Source organism: Phaseolus vulgaris, chromosome 4, assembly GCF_000499845.2.
Source record: "Phaseolus vulgaris cultivar G19833 chromosome 4, P. vulgaris v2.0, whole genome shotgun sequence".
NCBI lineage: Eukaryota > Viridiplantae > Streptophyta > Magnoliopsida > Fabales > Fabaceae > Phaseolus > Phaseolus vulgaris.
Genome location: NC_023756.2, coordinates 46656066 through 46676627, shown reverse-complemented (window position 1 = coordinate 46676627; position 20562 = coordinate 46656066). Strand labels below are relative to the sequence as shown.

Genomic DNA, 20562 nt, shown 5'->3' with positions numbered 1-20562 from the left:
ATCAACGTTATTCAGACTCCAACATCCACACAGGTACACATCAAATTCGTAAAATGAAAAAGAAAAAAAAAAACTAAAAAACCCTCTCATAAAATATCCGTAGAGATATAAAATGACAAACGAACTATCTGCTTTTCGTACAGTGACCCGACTGGTTACTGTACCAATTTTCAATTCGATCATTTTGATTAGCCTGTGTGGTCCACTTTTCAATTATTCAATGCTGTTATTATATTTTTTTATTGATGTTAGTCTATTATTAACTGCTTTGTATATTAATAAATATACACCAATTGCTCAAATAATAAATATATACTAACATTCCATTTTACTTATAATACATTAAAACTTATTTATTGGATATTCATGTTATTAAATGTATTTATTTAAGATTATAAATATTAATTAATAAGCTAACAAATGTTTAGACCACATCATAATATTAATTAATGGATTTATTTATTTATATTGATAAAAAATGTTAAATTCTTATTTTAATAATACTATAATTTTTATTTTTATTTTATATTATTTGTGTTCTCATCTTTATATAATTTTTATTTACTTTTTCTCCGCTGATTCATTATTGAAGTGGACTGTAGTTTCACTGTCCCAGGTTAAATTATTATCATATATTTTATTTATTTTTCCTTTTTTATTTCCTTTTCAACTCTTTCAATTTCACTCCTTAGTCTAAGTACAATTTAAGTCATCGTTATATTTTCTTATTTATTTTCTAATAATAATAATAATTTCTACTATATTTTCTTTTTCTTTTTAAAGTTTGTTTATCGGTTCTATAAAACTGTTTTATAATTATATTAGAAGCATTAATTATTTTTAAAACACATTTAATATTATTAGTATATTTTATTTTAATGTTAAGTTACTACATACTTTTTACGGATGGTAACAAATAAGTACTAATATTATATTAATAAATATATACTTATGATATATTTATGTACTGGAATTGATGATATTAAATATATTTATGAAAACCATGATAAGTTTACAAATTATTAATAATTAATATTAAAAATTACATATTCATGATAAGGCAATTATTTAATTTGTAATTGAAACAGACAAAATAAAATTCATATCCTTATATCAGTGTCACATCACTAATAAAGCATTACAAAAAGTAAGTTTAAAAGATATATATTTGGTAATATGAAAACTCTAGAGAAAAATGGTTTCATATGAAGTAGGAAAAGACAAATTAAACACGTTTAGTGAAAGAAAAAGTTTACGTTGTCTGAGTAACTGAAAGAAAAATATATGTATTATAAAACAGTGTCCAAACTTGAAAAATCTGATCATTGAGGCTTAAAAAATTATTTATTTGATAGATTAATTTAATGTTTTAGTGAAAAATTGTTATGAATTGAATTTTAAATCTAATTTAATTTTCTTACAATTTATGTGTGAAATAATATATTATTAATTATAATATCGTGTTAAAAGTTAAACTTTAAGTCTAACTAAACCTTATAAAATTTATTTAAAATTTATACTTATCACGGTGAAATTAAAAAAATAATTTTATAAAAACAGTTATATTATTAATTTATTATTTATTTTATATATAAATAAATAAATAGATTTAGGGTTGATTCGGATGTGACGTGTCTACAGTGATTGTCATTGTCTAGAGATATGAAAAAATACGGATTTCCACGTGTATAATACAAATGTATAAAAAATTGTGTTTCAAACTTATACCAATGGTGTAAATAATTTCGAGAAAAAATAAATTTATTAGAACTAATATTTTTTATTATAAAAAAATATAATTTAAGGCTAAATATTTATCTTGAGTTTATATATTTTTTTAAAATATTATTTGAGTTTTTGTTAAAAAAAAAAAAAAAGCCTTGAAATGCTATTATTATTGTGATCCTTGTCACATAGCCTGGTGTGTGTATAAAAGAGGGACCCTTTTTCTCTTGAATCCATTGGAAAGAGTTTTGTCCAAACACTGCCTTCTGAATCGTCTTGTCTCCTCTTTTATTGCTCCTGCACACAAACATGGCTGCTCTCTCTAATGGCAACCAACCTTCTTCTTCCTTCAATACTCCTTCCATCAAGTTCACCAAACTCTTCATCAATGGCCAATTTGTTCATTCTCTTTCAGGTTCTTCACTCTCCTTTTTCTGCATATATTATTTCCTTTTCTGTATCCACTTTTCTCTCTGTACTTTTTCTTAACTCACCTTCTTATTTCAATACAAAATTGCTCAAACGCCACTGATATGATTTTTTTTCACTGCAAAGCTTGGTGGAATAATTATCGAATAATATGAACAATGGTTCATCCCTGTCTAATTTGTTTTCTCTGTGTTTTTTTATATCTTTCATGTGAAAACGAATGATATATATATATATATATATATATACTACACCAATTCCAGAGATAGAAGAGATGAAAACTCATTCTGTGGCAAATTAGTTTAAACCTATAATAGTTTTTTTCATTCAATTTAATCTTGTAACTAAAATTCAAACACATGTATCACAACATCTTTAATGGGTGACTATCTCTGTTTTCACATGAAAAGGTGGGAAATTTTGGTGGTGGAGAAGAAAAGTTGGAAAGGAAAATGCAATAATAATATAGAAAGTTGAGATATCCAAAAGCTAACAAAAATCTTACAGGTTAAGCCTGACTCGAAAGTGGTTTAGGATGTAGGGTATAGAGTCGAATAATAACAAGAAATCTGATAAATTCAATAAATAATTATCTGATAAATTTAAAATAATTTTAATATTAGGTTGAGAAATGTAATTTAAGTTTAATCAACCTAATATAATTTGTTTATAAAATAAAATTTATATTTATTTATATGTTATAAAATGTCTTAATTAGAATTTATTAATTTTAGAAAATATTTATTTTTGTGGTTGATAAAATTGAAAAAAAAAATGGCAGGGAAAGAATTTGAGACAATAGATCCAAGGACAGAGGAAGTGATTGCGAAGATCGCAGAAGGAGGAAAGGAAGACATTGATGTTGCTGTGAAAGCGGCACGTGCCGCTTTCGACCACGGTCCATGGCCTCGCATGCCCGGCGCGGTACGTTATCATTGCTCTTCTCCTTTCTCTACAGTTACAGAGAATTTTTCTGTTCTTACATTTCTCTGTGGGTCTCTTTCATCTTATCACGTGTGCTGTTTAATATAAGTAAAATTATTTAATTTTACATCATAAATATTTAATGTAAAAGCCACACAAAAATAGTTTCCATGGCAATTTCGAGATGAATCGAGAACCTTCTAAACTAATAACTAATAACTAATTATTTGATCTTTTGTCGTAATGAGTTTTTTTTTTTTTAACTGAATTCATAAAGTTTCTGGCTTGTTCTTGCGGCCTTTAATGTTTTTGACTTTTTTCTGGAATGAATATGAACTGATCTATGCATTAATTGTTAGTGTTTGACATTATCTACCTTCAGTCACGGGTCATCTTATCTCATATGTGTTTGACACATGTATAATTTAACTTTATGACGAATTAAAGTTTATACACTGTCAATTTATTGTAAGTTTGTATAAATTCTATAAAATTTTACTATAACAATTTCAAAATTATTTTTTTAAGCATAATTTACCAATTCCAATATTGTGTATGAATAGATTGTTTGTTAATCTTTGTATTTAAAGATATTAATGTCGTATTAGTGTAAATTAAAGATTTCGAATAATCAGTCTTAACAAGGAGACAACATTTATTATTAAATCAGATCAATAACAAGATCAGATACAAAGAAAATAAAATGAAAATTTTAGTATATATCAGAAAATATAGAAGGAAAAAGACAGATAACACAATGGGTTGAGAGTACACTTATTATTGACCAATCTGAATGTTATGAGTTTGAGATCACCCACATTCTTGATTAAAATAATTTTAAAGAATAATATATTAAAATTAGTCCCTAAATAAATAAAAAGACCCTCAATCAAGAAGAAACACTGAAAGCACCTAATTAATTAGTACAAATAATTGATTGCTTATTAATTAATTTTTTTGATCAAACAAAGGAAAAAACAAGAACAGAAGAAAATTACAGAATATGTATCAATATTAAAAGTATGCCAACTCATGTTAAAGTTGAAGCATAGGTAACATCCAAATAATTGTGCATTTTTTTAAGGAATTCAATCCTCGGAAGAGAATCCTTTGGAATTTGAAAATGGATTTTTTCGAAATATAATATACGCTTTGTCTTTACTCATGGTGTATTCAAGTCAAGTAGTCTACATAGTTTTTGTTTATTTGAGTTTTGGTTTTCGTATTTTAATTTTTATATGTATATCTTTATGATTGAGTATAAACCATTCAAGTCTCTTGAAGATTAAATATTGTAGATGTTAAGTTTGAATAATTTATCTCTTAAGTGTGAACATTCAGCAAAAAGTAGAGTAGAAGATTTTTCAAAATAAGCATGTGGATCCAAACCGTGCACGACATCAACATTGAACAAATATATTCAGTTTAAGGAACACGAGTCTCCAACGTATAATGTTTTTTTTTGACTTCAACTATGTGAACAAATAGTGCAATACTTGTTAAAATCCAACACGAAACATAATTTTTTTTTTGCAAGTTGATCAATTCCACTCATAAAGCATATCAATTAGAGATAAAAAATTATTTCAAAGTAAGTAACTCAAAAATCTATTGGAGATCTCACGTCGACTAAAAATTAGGACATTTCATTGTATATAAGTGAGTGCAAACTTTACCTCATTAGCCGGTTTTATGAGATAGAGTTAGGCTTAAAATCTACTTTGTAATATGGTATCAAAGACATTCGAGCCTATCCTAACGACTGTTTGTTGGACTTATCAGACCATCCGCTATTTGGCCATTATCGAATCTCCCATAATATGTTATCTCACGCACTAGCTGTCACTCTGGGCGTGAGGGGTGTTAAAGATCTCACATCAATTAGAGATTAGGACATTTTATTGTATAAAAGTGTGGGTGCAAACTTTATCTTATAAACCGGTTTTATAAAGTTGAGTTAAGGAAAACTTATATCTTAATATGTTATTAAGGGTTTATCTATGAACTGTTTGTAAAAAAGAAATTGAGTTACATTATATGTTAGTTTCTGTAATTAGTAACAAAGTTCTTCATCAGGTTCTAGGTTTTTTTCATAATTTTAGTGAATATGTTTATATCTAATTGAACTATGACATGTTTTGAATATCAGGAAAGAGCAAGAATTATGATGAAATGGGCAGACTTAATTGAGCAAAACATAGATGAAATAGCAGCATTGGAAGCCCTTGATGCTGGGAAGTTGTACCACTTTTGTAAGGCTGTTGACATTCCTTCAGCAGCAAATACCATACGTTACTATGCTGGTGCTGCAGATAAAATCCACGGGGAGGTCTTGAAAGCTTCTAGAGAGCTCCATGCATATACTTTGCTAGAACCAATTGGTGTTGTGGGGCACATTATTCCCTGGAACTTCCCTACCACCATGTTTGTTGCCAAGGTTAGTCCTTCCTTGGCTGCAGGTTGCACAATGGTCCTCAAGCCTGCTGAACAAACACCTCTCTCAGCCTTGTTTTATGCTCATCTATCTAAATTGGTATGTGTCTTTCACAAATGGCATTGGCAAGTTCATTACTAAAGGTTGAGTTATTGATTTTCCTTACTTTCATGTTTTGAAGGCTGGAATTCCAGATGGAGTACTTAATGTAGTACCTGGATTTGGTCTAACTGCAGGTGCTGCAATATGCTCACACATGGACATTGATAAGGTAACCACTTCAATGTAAAAAATGTGAACATTATGAATCTCACCTCAAATAGAATAAAAGGGCTATTGTGATACTTAACATATAACAGTTATTGCTCTGAGGTTAATGTGATTCTTAACATATAACAGTTATTGCTCTGGTTGAGAGTTGAGAATAAAAAGGTATACTCATATATTGGCTAAATGAAGTTGTAATGTACTAAACACTAATTGGTGATCACCCAGATAAACCAATCTTTTGAGTTTGTCTCATTTGTACTCAAGTAATAATAAAAGAGTAGCATAATCTAAATGCAGTGAAACCAATGCAATTTGCTTGATTGTGAATTTGTGATTTGTGCATGTGTAGGTAAGCTTTACAGGTTCAACAGAAGTGGGGCGTGAAGTAATGCGTGCTGCAGCTAATAGTAATTTGAAACCAGTTTCACTTGAATTAGGAGGCAAGTCACCCATGATAGTTTTTGATGATGCTGATGTAAATAAAGCTGCTGAGCTTGCTCTCTTGGGCTTCGTATTCAATAAGGTGAGTTTCCTTCATGAAATCTAGTTTTTTTTACATGGTTTGGTCGAAAATATTCTAACTTTTTTGTCTTGTCAGGGAGAAATCTGTGTTGCAGGTACCCGTGTGCTCGTTCAAGAAGGAATTTACGATGAATTTGAGAAGAAACTGGTGGAGAAAGCAAAAGCTTGGGTGGTTGGTGATCCTTTTGATCCTAAAGTTCAACAAGGGCCTCAGGTTTGAATGTAGTAGCAGAGTTATATCTGCATTAGTTCTAAAAACATACCGAATTTGTTCTCTAGTAACTCTAATTATTGAAACAAAAATTAGAGTACTTGGCTAATGTTTTCTTGTTGTAGGTTAACCAGAAGCAATTTGAAAGGATCCTTTCCTATATTGAACTTGGAAAGACAGAAGGGGCCACCCTTTTGACAGGTGGAAAAAGAGTGGGAAACAAGGGTTACTACATTGAACCTACGATTTTCTCCAATGTTAAGGTGGATCTTTTACTCCACCCAACTATGAAAGGAGATTATTTTAGAAAAGAGAAGTGATATATTCACGACTTACACCAGTTTTCGGTCTAAATCTTGCACCAATTTATGAAATAACAAAAACAACTTTTTTTTCATATCATCAATCAAAGATCGTATATTGGATCAGGTTGTCAAAGTATCACTACCATTTAGAAAAAGTGGATCACTAACCATCACATTGTCTTTTTCATAATATTTTGTTTAGGAGGACATGAGAATAGTGCAGGAGGAGATATTTGGCCCTGTGATGGTTTTGATGAAGTTTAAGTAAGTTACTGCAATCTTATTTACTTGTTGCTGTGATTGATTGAATGTGTTCCTAGTAACATCTTTGAATTTGCACTGAATTCAAAAGTAACATGTGAACAAATAACAGGACTATTGAGGATGCAATTAAGAGTGCCAATAACACTAAGTATGGTCTAGCATCAGGCATTGTGACCAAGAGTTTGGACACAGCCAACACTGTGTCAAGGTCCATTCGTGCAGGCATTGTGTGGATCAACTGCTACTTTGCCTTCGGAAATGACATTCCTTATGGAGGGTACAAGATGAGTGGATTTGGAAGAGATTTTGGATTGGAAGCCCTACACAAGTATCTGCAAGTTAAATCTGTTGTAACTCCCATTTACAATTCTCCTTGGCTTTGAACATATCCTTTCTGCTTTCAGTTTAAACATGCACTTCATCAAATTAATAAAATTGGGTCATGTTACACTGCATAGTACATGCTCAACTATGTGTAGTTTAATTTTTTATACATTGATGAATTCAAAATTATGTTTTACTGTGAGATAAGACTTCACTGATAAGGCTCTGTTGATGCTGTTGAAATTCCTGGATAAATTGGCACAGAAAAACCAAAGAAAGGCACCATTTTTTATTATTATTTACCACAAATGGAAGCTAATCTCTTTAACTATACTACAAATGATGAAAGTTAGAGAAGAATTTTATTGAAAGGTGGAACATGAAGAAATTGAAATTTTGTAAAATGATGTCTTTGATTGTGTAAAAAATTACTATCTATAATTTTATCAAACCCGGCTAGTTATCTTATATATAAATCTCCAATGAAAATAAATATGTAAATTTATTTTGATTTTAAAACAAATAACATTTATGATTTTTTAGATTGTTAACATTAACATTAACCTTGTGTATATATATATATATATATATGTTGGTCAAAATACTTTTAAAAAACAACTTCTTTAATTTCTTAACCTTTTACTATGATATTAAAATAAATTATTTTAAACTCTTATTTATAACTTTATAATAACAATAATTTTTTCATTTTTCTTACAACTATATTTCATTAATATTTGCACTCCTAAAAATCTTAAACCCTCGAAATTCAAAATCATACATCTATTCAGAGAAAGGCATACACGAGTTCTGGTGATGGTGATGACGACGATGATGAATCGATCGCAGTGAATAACACGGAGAGATGAAAACTCACTTTCCGATTTTGCCCCTGAGCTTGACACCGAGAACCCTCTCAATCTTGGCCAGCACGGCCTGGTTAGGCACTGCCTTGCCATTTTCGTACTCCTGCACCACCTGCGTTCGCTCGTTGATCTGCTTCGCCAGCTCCGCCTGGCTCATCTTCTTCTCCAAACGCGCCTTCTGGATCGCGTGCCGGACCTCTCCCGCCACGCGCTCCAACGCCGCTGGCTCCGTCCCCTCCTCTAGCTTCCTCGCGTTCACGGCCGGACCGCCGGCCTTCCGGTTCGAACCGGCGTCGAACTTCTTGACCGTGAGCACCTCCGCGCCGGACCGGAGCGCCTGGTTCACGGCCTTGGGGTTACGGAGGTCCTGCGCCTTGGGCTTGGCCCTGTGCAGAACGATTGGATCCCAGTCTTGTGTTATGGCTCCCGTTGATCGTGTCGGCATCGTGCAAGAAACAAAACTGCGATAGTTGATTACTATTTGGAGAAACGAAGAAATGAAGGGTGTGCTATGTAATCTGGGTAGAGTAATGGCGGGTTTTATAAGGATGGCGAAGTGAGTGTGTGGAACGTTCTATTTGCGTTTGGACATGGAATTTGATCTTCTGCACTTATCTCGAAAGTTCTACGGGTGAGGACGAATGTATCTAATATAAAATAAATAACGGTAAATTCTTCACGCATGCATCTTCATATTAACTCTTAAAATTTGGTTTTAATTTTTTTAAATAATTCTAAATTAACAATAACTTTATATTTTTAAATAATCTAAGCTAATATCAATGTTGAAGGTCATTTGAATTTGAACGCGTCAGAGTTGACTAGAAGATTATTTATATTTGATATCTTTAATATAGATATATTTTTTAATTTTGTATTTTGTTATTATATCTTGCTTTTTCTAAATTTTGTGTGATTTTTAAAAAATGAAAAAAATAAACAAATAAAAGTATACTTATTATCATCTCCATCAAATTTACTCTAATCACTACTGGCATTTATTACCCGTCACTATACTTTCTATCGTACTTAAAGAGTATTATTAAAATTAAAAAAAATATAGAAACTGAGATGAGAAGGAAGGTACAAATACACCTGGAGAATTTGCCTAAACAATCAAACTTTACCTCCTAATTTTTTTATTGGGCGTTATTGTATGAAAAAAATATTAATTAAATAATCATAGGTAATTTTTTATTAGAATACAAATAAAAACAGTTTTTTCACATTTTTATATATGTTTTTTATATGATTTCTGATATAATCGGCTTCATTCTAAATTTCTAATTAGGAATGAAAGAAATTGTCCAACCCAGAGTAATGTATGTAAAGTTGTATTACTCAAACAAATACAATAAGAAAGCTAAAAGATGAGATGTTATGTATTAGTAACCAAATCAAGTGTGGCACCATATCTTCTCTTTAATCACTGTCCATCATTCCCCATTCACATCTTTACTTCAGTATCAAAAGTAAGATGTTGGTAAGAATCTCCCTTCCCAACAACAAAGCCACAACTGTCGATTCCGGCATCAACCTGCAAATATGAAGGTCAGCATTGGCACAGGCACGTTGTATCCGGGTTGTCTGAAATCGACTGAATGAAACTGAAACTTATAAGAAAATGATAAAAAAATGGTAAGAAGAAGATATGTTTATTATTCTCTTATGTGTATTTTACATCACTCTATGTATAGGAAATATATAAGAGTTTCTCCCCCCAAATTACAATATAATTAGGTAGGATACTAATCATGAGATTCTATCATTATTAAATTAATTGTATATAGTTTGGTACAATATCGTACAATATTGCATACAATAATTGCATATAATTTGATAATTATTATTTCTTTAATAGAACTGTTAGAACACATATCTTATTTGTCGTTTCAACTGATCTTCAATTATGGCTCTTAATTCCACCATAAATTTCCCCAGGACTTCTTTTGGTGTGGTCATTTTCCATTCACTAATACGTCAATTAATGGGCGAACAGTGTTCCTGCCGGTTGACCAGATCGTGCTTCGTGCGTAGTTAAGACTTCGCATATCAAGGACTCCTTCTTTTTCGTTCCAGATCACCACCCTTCGCCTTTGTGAGTACCTGAAACCGTTTGCACTCCGACGCTCAAGTCAGTAGGCAGAAAACACCAAACACCTCCATATCCGAACACCATGACTCAGGTGTTCTGAAGGCGCGTAACTGTATTCTAACTAACTTCTCTTTGGTGCTCAAATCACTCGTGCGTACAATGCGTAAGCTAGCAAATGATTCAAGTGCGTGTAAAACGTACCTCACTAAGCTTTCAGAAAAGCTTATATAGCTTAAGTTTCAGTGCTACTGCCACGTGTCACCTATGACTTAAGCGCAACTCCACATGGAAGGCCTTACGCTGTAACCCAACTTAGGGAAATCCCAACGTGTAAGTCTTCCCTCCTCGAAGTGCATCAGACGCAGGGGATGACTGCCTGGGTGCCAACTCATGCGCCCTAGCCTCTAGTCACTCGCCCTGAGAGTATCTCAGCCTTCCTCTCGCACCATGCACGTGGATTACCCCTGGGACGTGGCCCTCTCCCAGGTCGTATCTGTCCCAGTGATTCTCCAAAGGTGGCATGAATCGCCACATCCTACACCTCATGCATGGGTACTTCACGAGTCAGGTCACTCCCTACTGGTACTGGGATTATGGCCTTGAAGCCACCTTTCTCTTATCTTTATTACTGTTCTGAGGTACCGAGGCCCGAGGCCTCCCTGCCCGTACCGTGGCCTCTCGTTGTGCCGTCCCCTCCACGGTTTTCCCTACCCGTGGGTATGGGGGGTGGCGCCATCTGAGCCAAAGCACGTTCTTAGGACAGCGGGTTACGCCTTCAAGGTGGGTGACGCCCAAAGCGGTCAACATATTGACTTTTCCTCCTTGGAGCCCCTAATGGGTCCCATCGTATGTTTGACTTTGGTCAACGCCCGAGGACGGGTCGGTACAAACACTAATGTCCGTAGTCTGCACTTGAAAAGGGAGATTCTTACAGGCTTGGACAACTGGATCGATATCAATTCTGCCTATCAGGCGTTTTACGTTGAAAACCGTGCTTCCAAAGAACATCTCATCCTCGGGGGAGGGGCCACTGTAGTATTTCTCGGGAAGGGTCTCTGAAAAGTTAATGAAACCAGCATAGGGTCGTCACATTTGAAAGTCACATACGATCTAATATTTTCATTCCCTGTTTTATTTCAATTATCTATAGAATGGATGCTAAATCATTTAAATATGGGTAAATGGAAATTCATTATTATAAGACATTTTTTGGATCACCCAAAGGTTGATTAGTTGTCCTTATAATTAATTTATATGATTGTTGGTAGTGAGTATGTATTATTAGTTTTGCTTATATATCCAAAGATAACAAGTGTTTCTAGTTAATGCATATATCTTGCTAAAGTTAATATTATTAGCATCATTATGTTTTGTGTATTAATGAATCTCCCAAAGGCAAACATTAGTATACATATAATGTTTTCTGAATTTGTATTGTATGTCTAGTTTATGACTCGAGTTATTAATGTTAAGCATGTGTGATTGCAGTATCTGTTCCGGTAGCCTTACATTCGCAAACTACGTCTGTTCCAGTCTTTTAGATGTATTGGATCTTGATTTGGCCATTCGAATCGAGAAACCTGCTGATATTACTTACTGATGACAGTAACAATGAAAAGAAAACTTGAAAAAAGTCAAACAAACTAAACCTGATATTTTTAATATAGTTTGTATTCTTAGACAAATGGCATAGTCTGATTTAACAACCAGTTAACCATTAAGCTGAAATGAAAAATCATTTTATAATTACAACAGTAAATATTTTTAAACATGTAAATATCTTATAATTAAAACTACTGTTAAATATTTTAACATATAATTATATTTTAATTAGATGATAGACAATTACGACTACAATATAAGATTGTTTTTAATTATGGATAACTTTTTTTTATATATGTTAAATTTAATTTAAATAAAAAAAGATAATAGAAAATAGAAGGAAAAACTTCCAAAATATTTCACATTTAAAATTTCTAAAAAACTCACTTAAAAAAAATTATTACAAAATATTAGCACAGTTTATCGAATGTATTTTATTAAATAGCTTTTGTTTTATTTAAATTTTTATCATTTCCTTATAAAATGCAACTAAATGTTTCCCCCCAAAAAGGCTAAAAAAAAAGCGCTCATATATAAAAGCCTCTTCAACCAATTATACTCTGTACTACTCAAAGGGTTAAGCGCTCAAGAATATTTTGGCGCCAAAAATTTCCACACTATGCATAGATATTATCAGCGTATTACCGGTGAGCGACCTCCCACCGCTCCGGTGGTTGAGAAACTCAACCGCCACGGTACTGCTGCCACTAGTCAACCTCCGCCGGCTGACGATGTCAAAGGAACTGATACACCGCCGGAGAAGGTGCCGCGTCGCTTTTTGCCGGCGAATTTCGCGCCAAAAGAGAACAAATCCGGTCCCTCCTTGTTTGAGAGCATCATGCACAAATTCGTCAAGGTCGACGATAACGAAAAAATTACTAAGAGGTACGCTTCGTTCTTTTCCTTTTCCGAGTCGTTAGCTTAGGGTTTTATGGAAGTGCATGAAAGCAGAATGCGTTTAGTTAGTTCTTCGCCAGATTTTGATGTTTCCTTTCAACTGTTTTTGTATTCGTTTGCGTCAAAGTTGAAGCACTGGTGCATTTTGTTTCAATAGTTTATTTCGTAATAATGTTGGTGGAATGTCGTTGAACTATTATAGTGAAGTTGAAAGGACATTGTAGGTCGAATCGTAGCACTATTAGGCATTTTTTTCAATTTGAAATTCTCAAACATAATTTCAGTTTCTTAGTAATTTAGAGATTACTGAACGGAAGACGCAGTTGGAATTGAAGCAGTTTCTGCTTCGTAAAGGAAAGTGCTATTTATTGGATGCTACGAATGTTTAAAATCACAATCTCTTGCAGTTTCGTCGTGGTCCTTGATGTTATTGCTAAGTCAGACAAACGTGTTGGCACTTGTGGTGGCTCAGTTTTTTGATGTTGCGACAAAAATCACGGGTTCATACTATAAACTTACGTGCATTTTGTTTTGCAGGAGCCGCCCATTGAATGGTAGTTTGTCTAAATCTTCTCAACCAGTGGGAATACGAGCTGATACTGATCGTGAAGGGGTGCACAAGGAAGAAGCAGTTTTTCAACCTTTGGTGAAAGCAAAAAATAATGCTGGGAATTTCAAGGAAAAGGCTAATCAGGAAAACACTGCACTGGTTGTAACCGATGATGATGTTGCCGGACCTGAAACCCCAGGGGTGCAGCCTCTTGCTTCTCAGGTGAAACGCAGTCGTGAGGCTGGATCCAAGTTTGGTTCCTTGATGAATTCTGGCAAACGAGTCAGATTTCTTGATGATTCAATGGCATTAGACATGACTAAGAAGGAAGTAGAAATGGCCAGCAAGTTTGAATGGCTTGATCCTTCTCGAATCAGGGATGCTAATGGAAGAAGGCCGAATAATCCTTTGTATGACAGGACGACACTTTATATTCCTCCAGAAGTTTTGTCAAAACTGTCAGCATCACAAAAACAGTATTGGAGTGTCAAATGTAAATATATGGATGTTGTGCTATTTTTTAAAGTGGTCAGTTTATCAAGCTCTTTGAATATTGGTTTCTTAATTCCTCTGGATCTTGTAGTTTCTGGTATTTTATGCATAACCTTTGGTTAATAATAGTATGCCTCAATTAATGGTCAATGTAGGGAAAATTTTACGAGCTTTATGAAATGGATGCTGACATTGGCCATAAGGAGCTTGATTGGAAAATAACTTTAAGTGGTGTTGGAAAATGTCGACAGGTAATTTCGAAGTTATCTTTTTTTTGGTATTTGACCTGTTTTTTTCTGTTAGTTGATTTCTTCAGTGACTGGATTTTACTTGTTGGCTCAGGTTGGTATATCTGAAAGTGGGATTGATGATGCCATTCAAAAGCTGGTTGCACGTGGGTAAGGAATGCATGGATTTGATGTGATAGTTCATAGTGATACCATATTTATTATATGCTCAATTTGGATTTTGAATTTTGTGCACCATAAGATCATTATTGCTAATTCTGATTAGAATGGACTTTATTAAATCTCAGTAATTCCTAGTTAACTTGTTGTAGGCTTAGTATGCTGCTTTTATTGTGAAGGTATAAGGTTGGACGAGTGGAGCAGTTAGAGACATCTGAAGCAGCAAAAGCTAGGGGGGCTAACTCGGTAAGTTTTCCCATCCTTGTAGTTGTATAGCTTCTGAAGTTTTATGTTAGTGTTTTCTATATCTGGCTTTGCTTGAAGAGTTATGCTTCAACAAGCCTTATTTTTTATATACTCACACTCACATTCTGTAGTTTACTGTAACTACGCTAGGGATTAGTTTGAGTCTCTATTTCTTCAGTTAATGTTTGGAATCTCTCGTTTTTTTGTCTTATTTTATCCAATATGACGATGCAAGGAACTGTGTGAAGTTTCTAATTGATGTTGGGCACTGTAAAGTGGACAGGACACACATCTGTCACTTGAAAATGTTCCTTATTTTGTAGATTAAATTATTATAAGACTTCATAAGCCTTTGTATAATATCCTATCCAGTATCTTCTATGCTTTTGAATTGGCAGCTTTTTTGCATGGCATGACCTTCACTGCTGCATGGATTTCAGGTTGTTCGGAGAAAACTAGTTCAGGTAGTTACTCCATCAACCAATGTTGATGGTAACATTGGTCCTGATGCTGTTCACCTCCTCGCAATAAAAGAGGTTCTTATTTCTCCTGTCAGTTATTCATTTTAGTGTGCTATTATTGTTATGTATGATGGTGAATTAAATGTTTTCTACAGGAAAGCAATGGTTTGGATAATGGTTCAGTTGTGTATGGATTTGCTTTTGTTGATTGTGCTCGGCTCAGATTCTGGGTTGGCTCCATAGATGATGATACATCCTGTTCGGCTTTAGGGGCCTTATTGATGCAAGTATGCTTACATTACCCTTTCTTTTTTCCTATTCCTGATTTTGTATTTAGTTTATGTGAATGATCATTCTGTTTTGCCAAATTGTTAGCTAATTTGATATTGGGAATTGGATTGTAGGTATCACCCAAGGAAGTTATATACGACAGCAGAGGTGAACGCCATGAAGTATCACTTTGCCTTTAAATTGAACCAAAATGCTAACACTTTTTTTTTCGTACACTAAATTAATGGGTGAAGTTTATATGAATTCGTTTGTTACTAAAGAGGAGTGCTTTCAGGATTCCTTGACTTGAATGCACTACAATTCTAATTGTTAGATGTTAATGTTAAAATATGTTGTTTTACAGGGTTGTCCAAAGAAGCTCAGAAAGCACTTAGAAAATTCTCATTAAGTGGTGAGATGTGATCCTTCCTTGTGGTTTATGAGAAAGTATTAGGTAGTCCTGATCACCACTTGTTCATGGTTCTAACAAATCTTTGTGATTCGTAAGTAGTATAATTATTTATTTTTTAATATAAAAACTTAATTGTGTCACTTAAAGATTAATTGGAACCATAGAACGGGTGGTAGTCCAAGCCTACCTAATAATTTTTCATGGTTTAGGAGTACACTACTGAAAACATTCCAGAATTTTAAATGGTGGTTTCTTCCACTTTATTTATTATGCTTTCCCTTGGATGCTGTATGTGAAGAGAAATGTTGAATTTTGAAAAGCATCCTGGAATCTCAGTATTGATTTTTGTTCCTCTTGCAGGTTCGTCAATACAGCAGTTCACTCCAGTTCAGTCAATCACTGACTTGGTGAACTCTGAAATTAGGGATTTAATTAACTCAAAGGGATACTTCAAAGGCTCATCTGATTCACTGGATCATGTGCTAAACAATGTGATTCATCGTGAAATCACCTTGTCTGCTCTGGGTGGATTGATTGGTCATCTGAATAGATTGATGGTACGCTTTTATATAATACAATGATGCCTCTCTTGAAGGGGTTAGCTCTCAATGTATCTGTGTGCTTGTTGTTTAAGATAATTAATTTTTTATGCTTTTCATGTAGTTAGATGATGTCCTACAGAGCGGGGATCTGTATCCATACCAAGTTTACAGGGGTTGCCTGAAAATGGATGGTCCAACAATGATAAATCTAGAACTCTTTGTCAATAATGAGGATGGTAGCAAATCAGGCTAGTATTTCCTATTTCAGCACCCTCAACTTTCCAATATAATTTTCATTGGAAATTTCTGTGAAATCATGACATATTCTGCTTGAATTTCAGGTTCATTGTACAATTGTCTTGATAAGTGTGTAACTTCATCTGGAAAGCGGCTTCTTAGGAACTGGATCTGCTGTCCATTGATAGATGCTGAAATGATCAACAACAGGCTTGATGTAGTGGATGATCTAATGGCCAACCCGGATATTGTATCACACATTGCTCAACATCTTCGCAAGCTTCCAGACTTGGAACATTTGATTGGCCGAATTAAGTCCAGCCTTCAATTATCAGGCCCTCTCTTACTGCCCTTGTTAGGAAAGAAAATATTGAAGCAGAGGGTGAGTTTCTGCTACTGTTTTTATGCCAATTTTGTTAAGGATATACTTACTATTTGTTAGTATGGTATCTGATCAATTTTCTTCGCTCATTTAGGAGTTAAATACTCAGTATCACTATACTAGTTTCTCTCATGTCTAAATAACTTAGTCACATTTCATGCCATGGAATGGGGAGACTGCATTGCTTAGAAGGAAAAAGATGTGGCTAATAGATAAACATTGAAATTGGTATTGGAAGAATTTATCTAAAGCTATACAGGGAGAAATCTGACCATATTGTTTGTTGTCCAAGCTGGATAGCCGATATATACATGTTTGGGATATTTATACTAATATTAATTTTTGATAATATGTATGAGAACTAAACTTAAGGTTATATTATGACATTTGATTCACTGATTTTCTACTGTTATGTGCACATAATTTTTAATTAATACAGGTAAAAGTGTTTGGATCACTAGTGAATGGCCTTCGGACTGCTTTGAGTTTGTTGCTCCTTTTAATGAAAGAGCAGCCTCTAGTATCATCTTTGACCAAAGTTTTTAAACTACCAATTCTGACTGGCAGTGAGGGCCTTGATCAATTTCTTATTCAGTTTGAAGCAGCTGTGCATAGTGACTTCCCAAATTACCAGGTATACTTTCTGCCTTATTAGGTTTTCAAATAATCTTAACTTTCCTTCAGTTTGAGAAGTTTTTCTTATTCACCTGTCACTTCTACTAATGGCAATGGAAATATTTCATAGTTTGGAAATATTGTATATATGATTGAAATGGAGGTACCTTACTGTGCATAACACTAAGCAACCAAGTAGGAAATTGTGATTTTGCTTCAGGAAACTGAGGCTATAGGCGTAAATGTTGAGGAGGCTAAAAATGATAAAGGGCAGTGAATTTGAGTGGAGACATGATACCTGAATTTGTGGCTCAGGCATTTGGGTTTGCCTGGTTTTATTCGGGTCATACTTTAATTTCACGCCAGGCCTGGTCAGGCCACGAAAACTACTAAATCTTTATTTTGCCAAGTCAATTAACCCATATATTTTCAGGTTCCTAGGACTACTTTATTACGTTTGAATTGTTTGATATATTTGGACACCTTTTGTGATAATCTTTTAGCAGGTTTTATATATTATACCCAACAAGACCTTTCTGGATAAAATTTGTATAGTCATAATTATCAAATCCACTTCTTTAGAAGATAAAAAGTTAGCAGCACTTTTAATGCTACTGCATTTTCTTTTACGGTAGATATTTGGCATTTTAGCAGTTTGATGTATGGCAAATGTTGATTTTCTGTTTCCTCAATCATATGATAATGTTTGTGAACGTATGCAGTGGCATATTATCATGGAGTTTATGTATATCTAATGGTATAGTTTGTTCTAGAATCATGACGTTACAGATTCGGATGCTGAAACACTCACAATACTTGCTGAATTATTTTTGGAGAAAGCTGCTCAGTGGTTTGAAGTGGTTCATGCCATCAATTGCATTGATGTATTACGATCTTTTGCTGTTACTTCTAGCTTTTCTTGTGGAACTATGTCTAGGCCGATTATATTGGCGGCATCAAGCGGAACAAGTGTTGACAGTGGAAGAACTGTGCTCAACATGAAGGGACTATGGCATCCATTTGCCCTTGGAGACAGTGGATGTGTGCCTGTCCCAAATGATATGGCCCTTGGTGAGAGTGAAGATGGGTCTCATCCTCGAACTTTGCTGCTTACTGGACCAAACATGGGAGGAAAGTCAACACTTCTGCGTTCCACCTGTCTAGCTGTTATTATGGCGCAGGTTTTCCATCTTCACCCCTTTTTACCTGTTTTATTAAGCTAGAAATGATTGTTGTGCAATTACTTCTAAATTAAACTACTTTGATATCACTAGCTGGCTAAGCATTTAAACGGAAGAAAAACTGCGGCACATTCTTTTCCCGATTGGGAAAAATATTGACCAATTTTGCAAACAGAATGGTCATTTTATTTAAACTAATATTTGAAGATGATACTGGTTACTGGAAAACCTCAAAGAAAGTACATGTGTTTTACATGGTTTACTCTGTCAGATTGTTCTGATGCGTCTTTTATAAATTTAAATATATGATGTCTTTGCAGTTAGGTTGTTATGTGCCCTGTGAAAGTTGTGTTCTCTCAGTTGTGGATATCATCTTCACACGACTAGGAGCCAAAGATAGAATCATGACAGGCGAGAGTAAGTACTCTAACAAAAGCAGATGTGCTTCCGTTGACATTTATAGGGTTTTTTTCAGAACTTGGAAAATGTAGCAATGTGGTCTCAAAATGTCCATCTGTTCACAGACAGTTTAGCTGACTTTATTGATTGCCAATACCAACAAACTCGTATTTTTTAGGTACCTTCTTTATTGAGTGTACAGAAACTGCTTCGGTGCTTCAGAAAGCTACTCAAGATTCTCTCGTTATCCTTGATGAATTGGGTCGGGGAACAAGCACTTTTGATGGCTATGCCATTGCATATGCTGTGAGACTCTACTCTCCACTATTTTTTGTCTTTTTCAATGAATTTTTTTGGATCTGTTTTTAAGTACCGCATTTGTATACTTTACCTACTAAAAAATTTACACTAAAAGGCAAAGAAAGAAAAACTGTAACAATGATGCCGTGCTTCGTAGTAAAGGGGTTATCCATAAAAGAAAATGGTCTACAAAGTATGACTGTTAAAATTTGGTCCGAGCATTGATAAAACCTTTATGTTGCTATGCCCACCACATTGAGTAGTAATTTATGAGTTTGATAATGTTTGGGTATTCTGTCTCTTTCAATAATTGTGGACGTGCACAGGTATTCCGGCATCTGATTGAGAAGGTTAACTGTCGCATGCTATTTGCCACACATTACCATCCGCTCACGAAAGAGTTTGCCTCTCATCCGCGCGTTACAATGCAACACATGGCTTGTGCTTTCAAGTCAAAATCTGATAACTGTTCCATGCGTGATCAAGAACTAGTTTTCCTTTATCGCCTTGCCCCCGGAGCATGTCCAGAGAGCTATGGGTTGCAGGTTGCCCTCATGGCTGGAATCCCAGAAAATACGGTAAACATTGCTTCTAAGGCCAGCCAACAGATGAAAAAATCAATTGGACAAAGTTTTAGGTCAAGCGAACAGAGATCAGAGTTCTCCACCCTTCACGAAGAATGGTTGAAAACCTTGGTCTCTATCTCACGCATACAGGATTGTAACTCGCTGGATGATGTTTTGGATACATTAATCTGTGTGTGGTATGAACTCAAAACTTCATCAGTATCAGCCAACCCGAGATAGATGACTGTCATGTAAAATTATTCTTATTTTCGAAAATGGAAGCCTTCCTTATTAACGTTTATTGTTTGGGAGGAATTTGCATAAAAGAAAATATGCCACGTAAAGAGTTTTAGATTGGATTTATTATTTTTTGATAATGATCTTTTTTACATTCTCTCAAGTAAAAAAATATGAAAAGAAATGAAATATAGTGAATGTAAGGAAATTATAACGAAAGGGATGCGAATTAAAAAAACCAAATTTATAATTTTAGTCATTTTCATGTCCATTTTTGCATTAATTACGCGTGTTATTGAATCGATGTTATTTATATTTAGAAGACAGTGTTGAAGTTTTTAACTCTAAAAGTAAGTTTAAAAGCTTAAAAGTAAGTTCAAAATGTTTCTCCATAAAC

At 34.0% G+C, this 20562-nt stretch overlaps 3 protein-coding genes across 3 annotated transcripts; 2 read left to right on the top strand and 1 right to left on the bottom strand.

The window, feature by feature from the left end:
* Positions 1 to 1911: 1911 nt before the first annotated feature.
* LOC137838064 (aldehyde dehydrogenase family 2 member C4-like) lies at positions 1912 to 7539 on the top strand. The gene is made up of 9 exons (XM_068647285.1): positions 1912 to 2140; positions 2936 to 3078; positions 5228 to 5611; positions 5694 to 5783; positions 6132 to 6305; positions 6381 to 6518; positions 6641 to 6778; positions 7023 to 7084; positions 7194 to 7539. The coding sequence occupies exons 1-9, from the start codon at positions 2035 to 2037 to the stop codon at positions 7465 to 7467; spliced, it is 1509 nt and encodes a 502-aa protein (XP_068503386.1). The 5' UTR covers positions 1912 to 2034; the 3' UTR covers positions 7468 to 7539.
* A 519-nt stretch (positions 7540 to 8058) lies between these two features.
* On the bottom strand, positions 8059 to 8961 carry LOC137838065 (multiprotein-bridging factor 1c). Its single transcript, XM_068647286.1, has one exon. The coding sequence runs from the start codon at positions 8717 to 8719 to the stop codon at positions 8282 to 8284; it is 438 nt and encodes a 145-aa protein (XP_068503387.1). The 5' UTR covers positions 8720 to 8961; the 3' UTR covers positions 8059 to 8281.
* Positions 8962 to 12527: 3566 nt separating this feature from the next.
* On the top strand, positions 12528 to 20305 carry LOC137838063 (DNA mismatch repair protein MSH7). The gene is made up of 17 exons (XM_068647283.1): positions 12528 to 12856; positions 13406 to 13946; positions 14066 to 14161; positions 14253 to 14308; positions 14497 to 14563; positions 15004 to 15099; positions 15180 to 15311; positions 15429 to 15462; positions 15659 to 15706; positions 16067 to 16263; positions 16370 to 16496; positions 16590 to 16867; positions 17307 to 17501; positions 18256 to 18663; positions 18984 to 19080; positions 19241 to 19368; positions 19689 to 20305. The coding sequence occupies exons 1-17, from the start codon at positions 12591 to 12593 to the stop codon at positions 20166 to 20168; spliced, it is 3246 nt and encodes a 1081-aa protein (XP_068503384.1). The 5' UTR covers positions 12528 to 12590; the 3' UTR covers positions 20169 to 20305.
* Positions 20306 to 20562: the final 257 nt, after the last annotated feature.

Bases quoted from the DNA above. Each gene is read 5' to 3' on its own strand.
- LOC137838064 (XM_068647285.1), top strand. From the start codon at position 2,035: ATGGCTGCTCTCTCTAATGGCAACCAACCTTCTTCTTCCTTCAATACT. The intron at 2,141-2,935 runs GTTCTTCACTCT...AAAAAATGGCAG, and splicing joins ATTTGTTCATTCTCTTTCAG to GGAAAGAATTTGAGACAATA. The intron at 6,779-7,022 runs GTGGATCTTTTA...TATTTTGTTTAG, and splicing joins CGATTTTCTCCAATGTTAAG to GAGGACATGAGAATAGTGCA.
- LOC137838065 (XM_068647286.1), bottom strand. From the start codon at position 8,719: ATGCCGACACGATCAACGGGAGCCATAACACAAGACTGGGATCCAATC.
- LOC137838063 (XM_068647283.1), top strand. From the start codon at position 12,591: ATGCATAGATATTATCAGCGTATTACCGGTGAGCGACCTCCCACCGCT. The intron at 16,868-17,306 runs GTGAGTTTCTGC...TAATTAATACAG, and splicing joins AGAAAATATTGAAGCAGAGG to GTAAAAGTGTTTGGATCACT. The intron at 19,081-19,240 runs GTAAGTACTCTA...CGTATTTTTTAG, and splicing joins TAGAATCATGACAGGCGAGA to GTACCTTCTTTATTGAGTGT.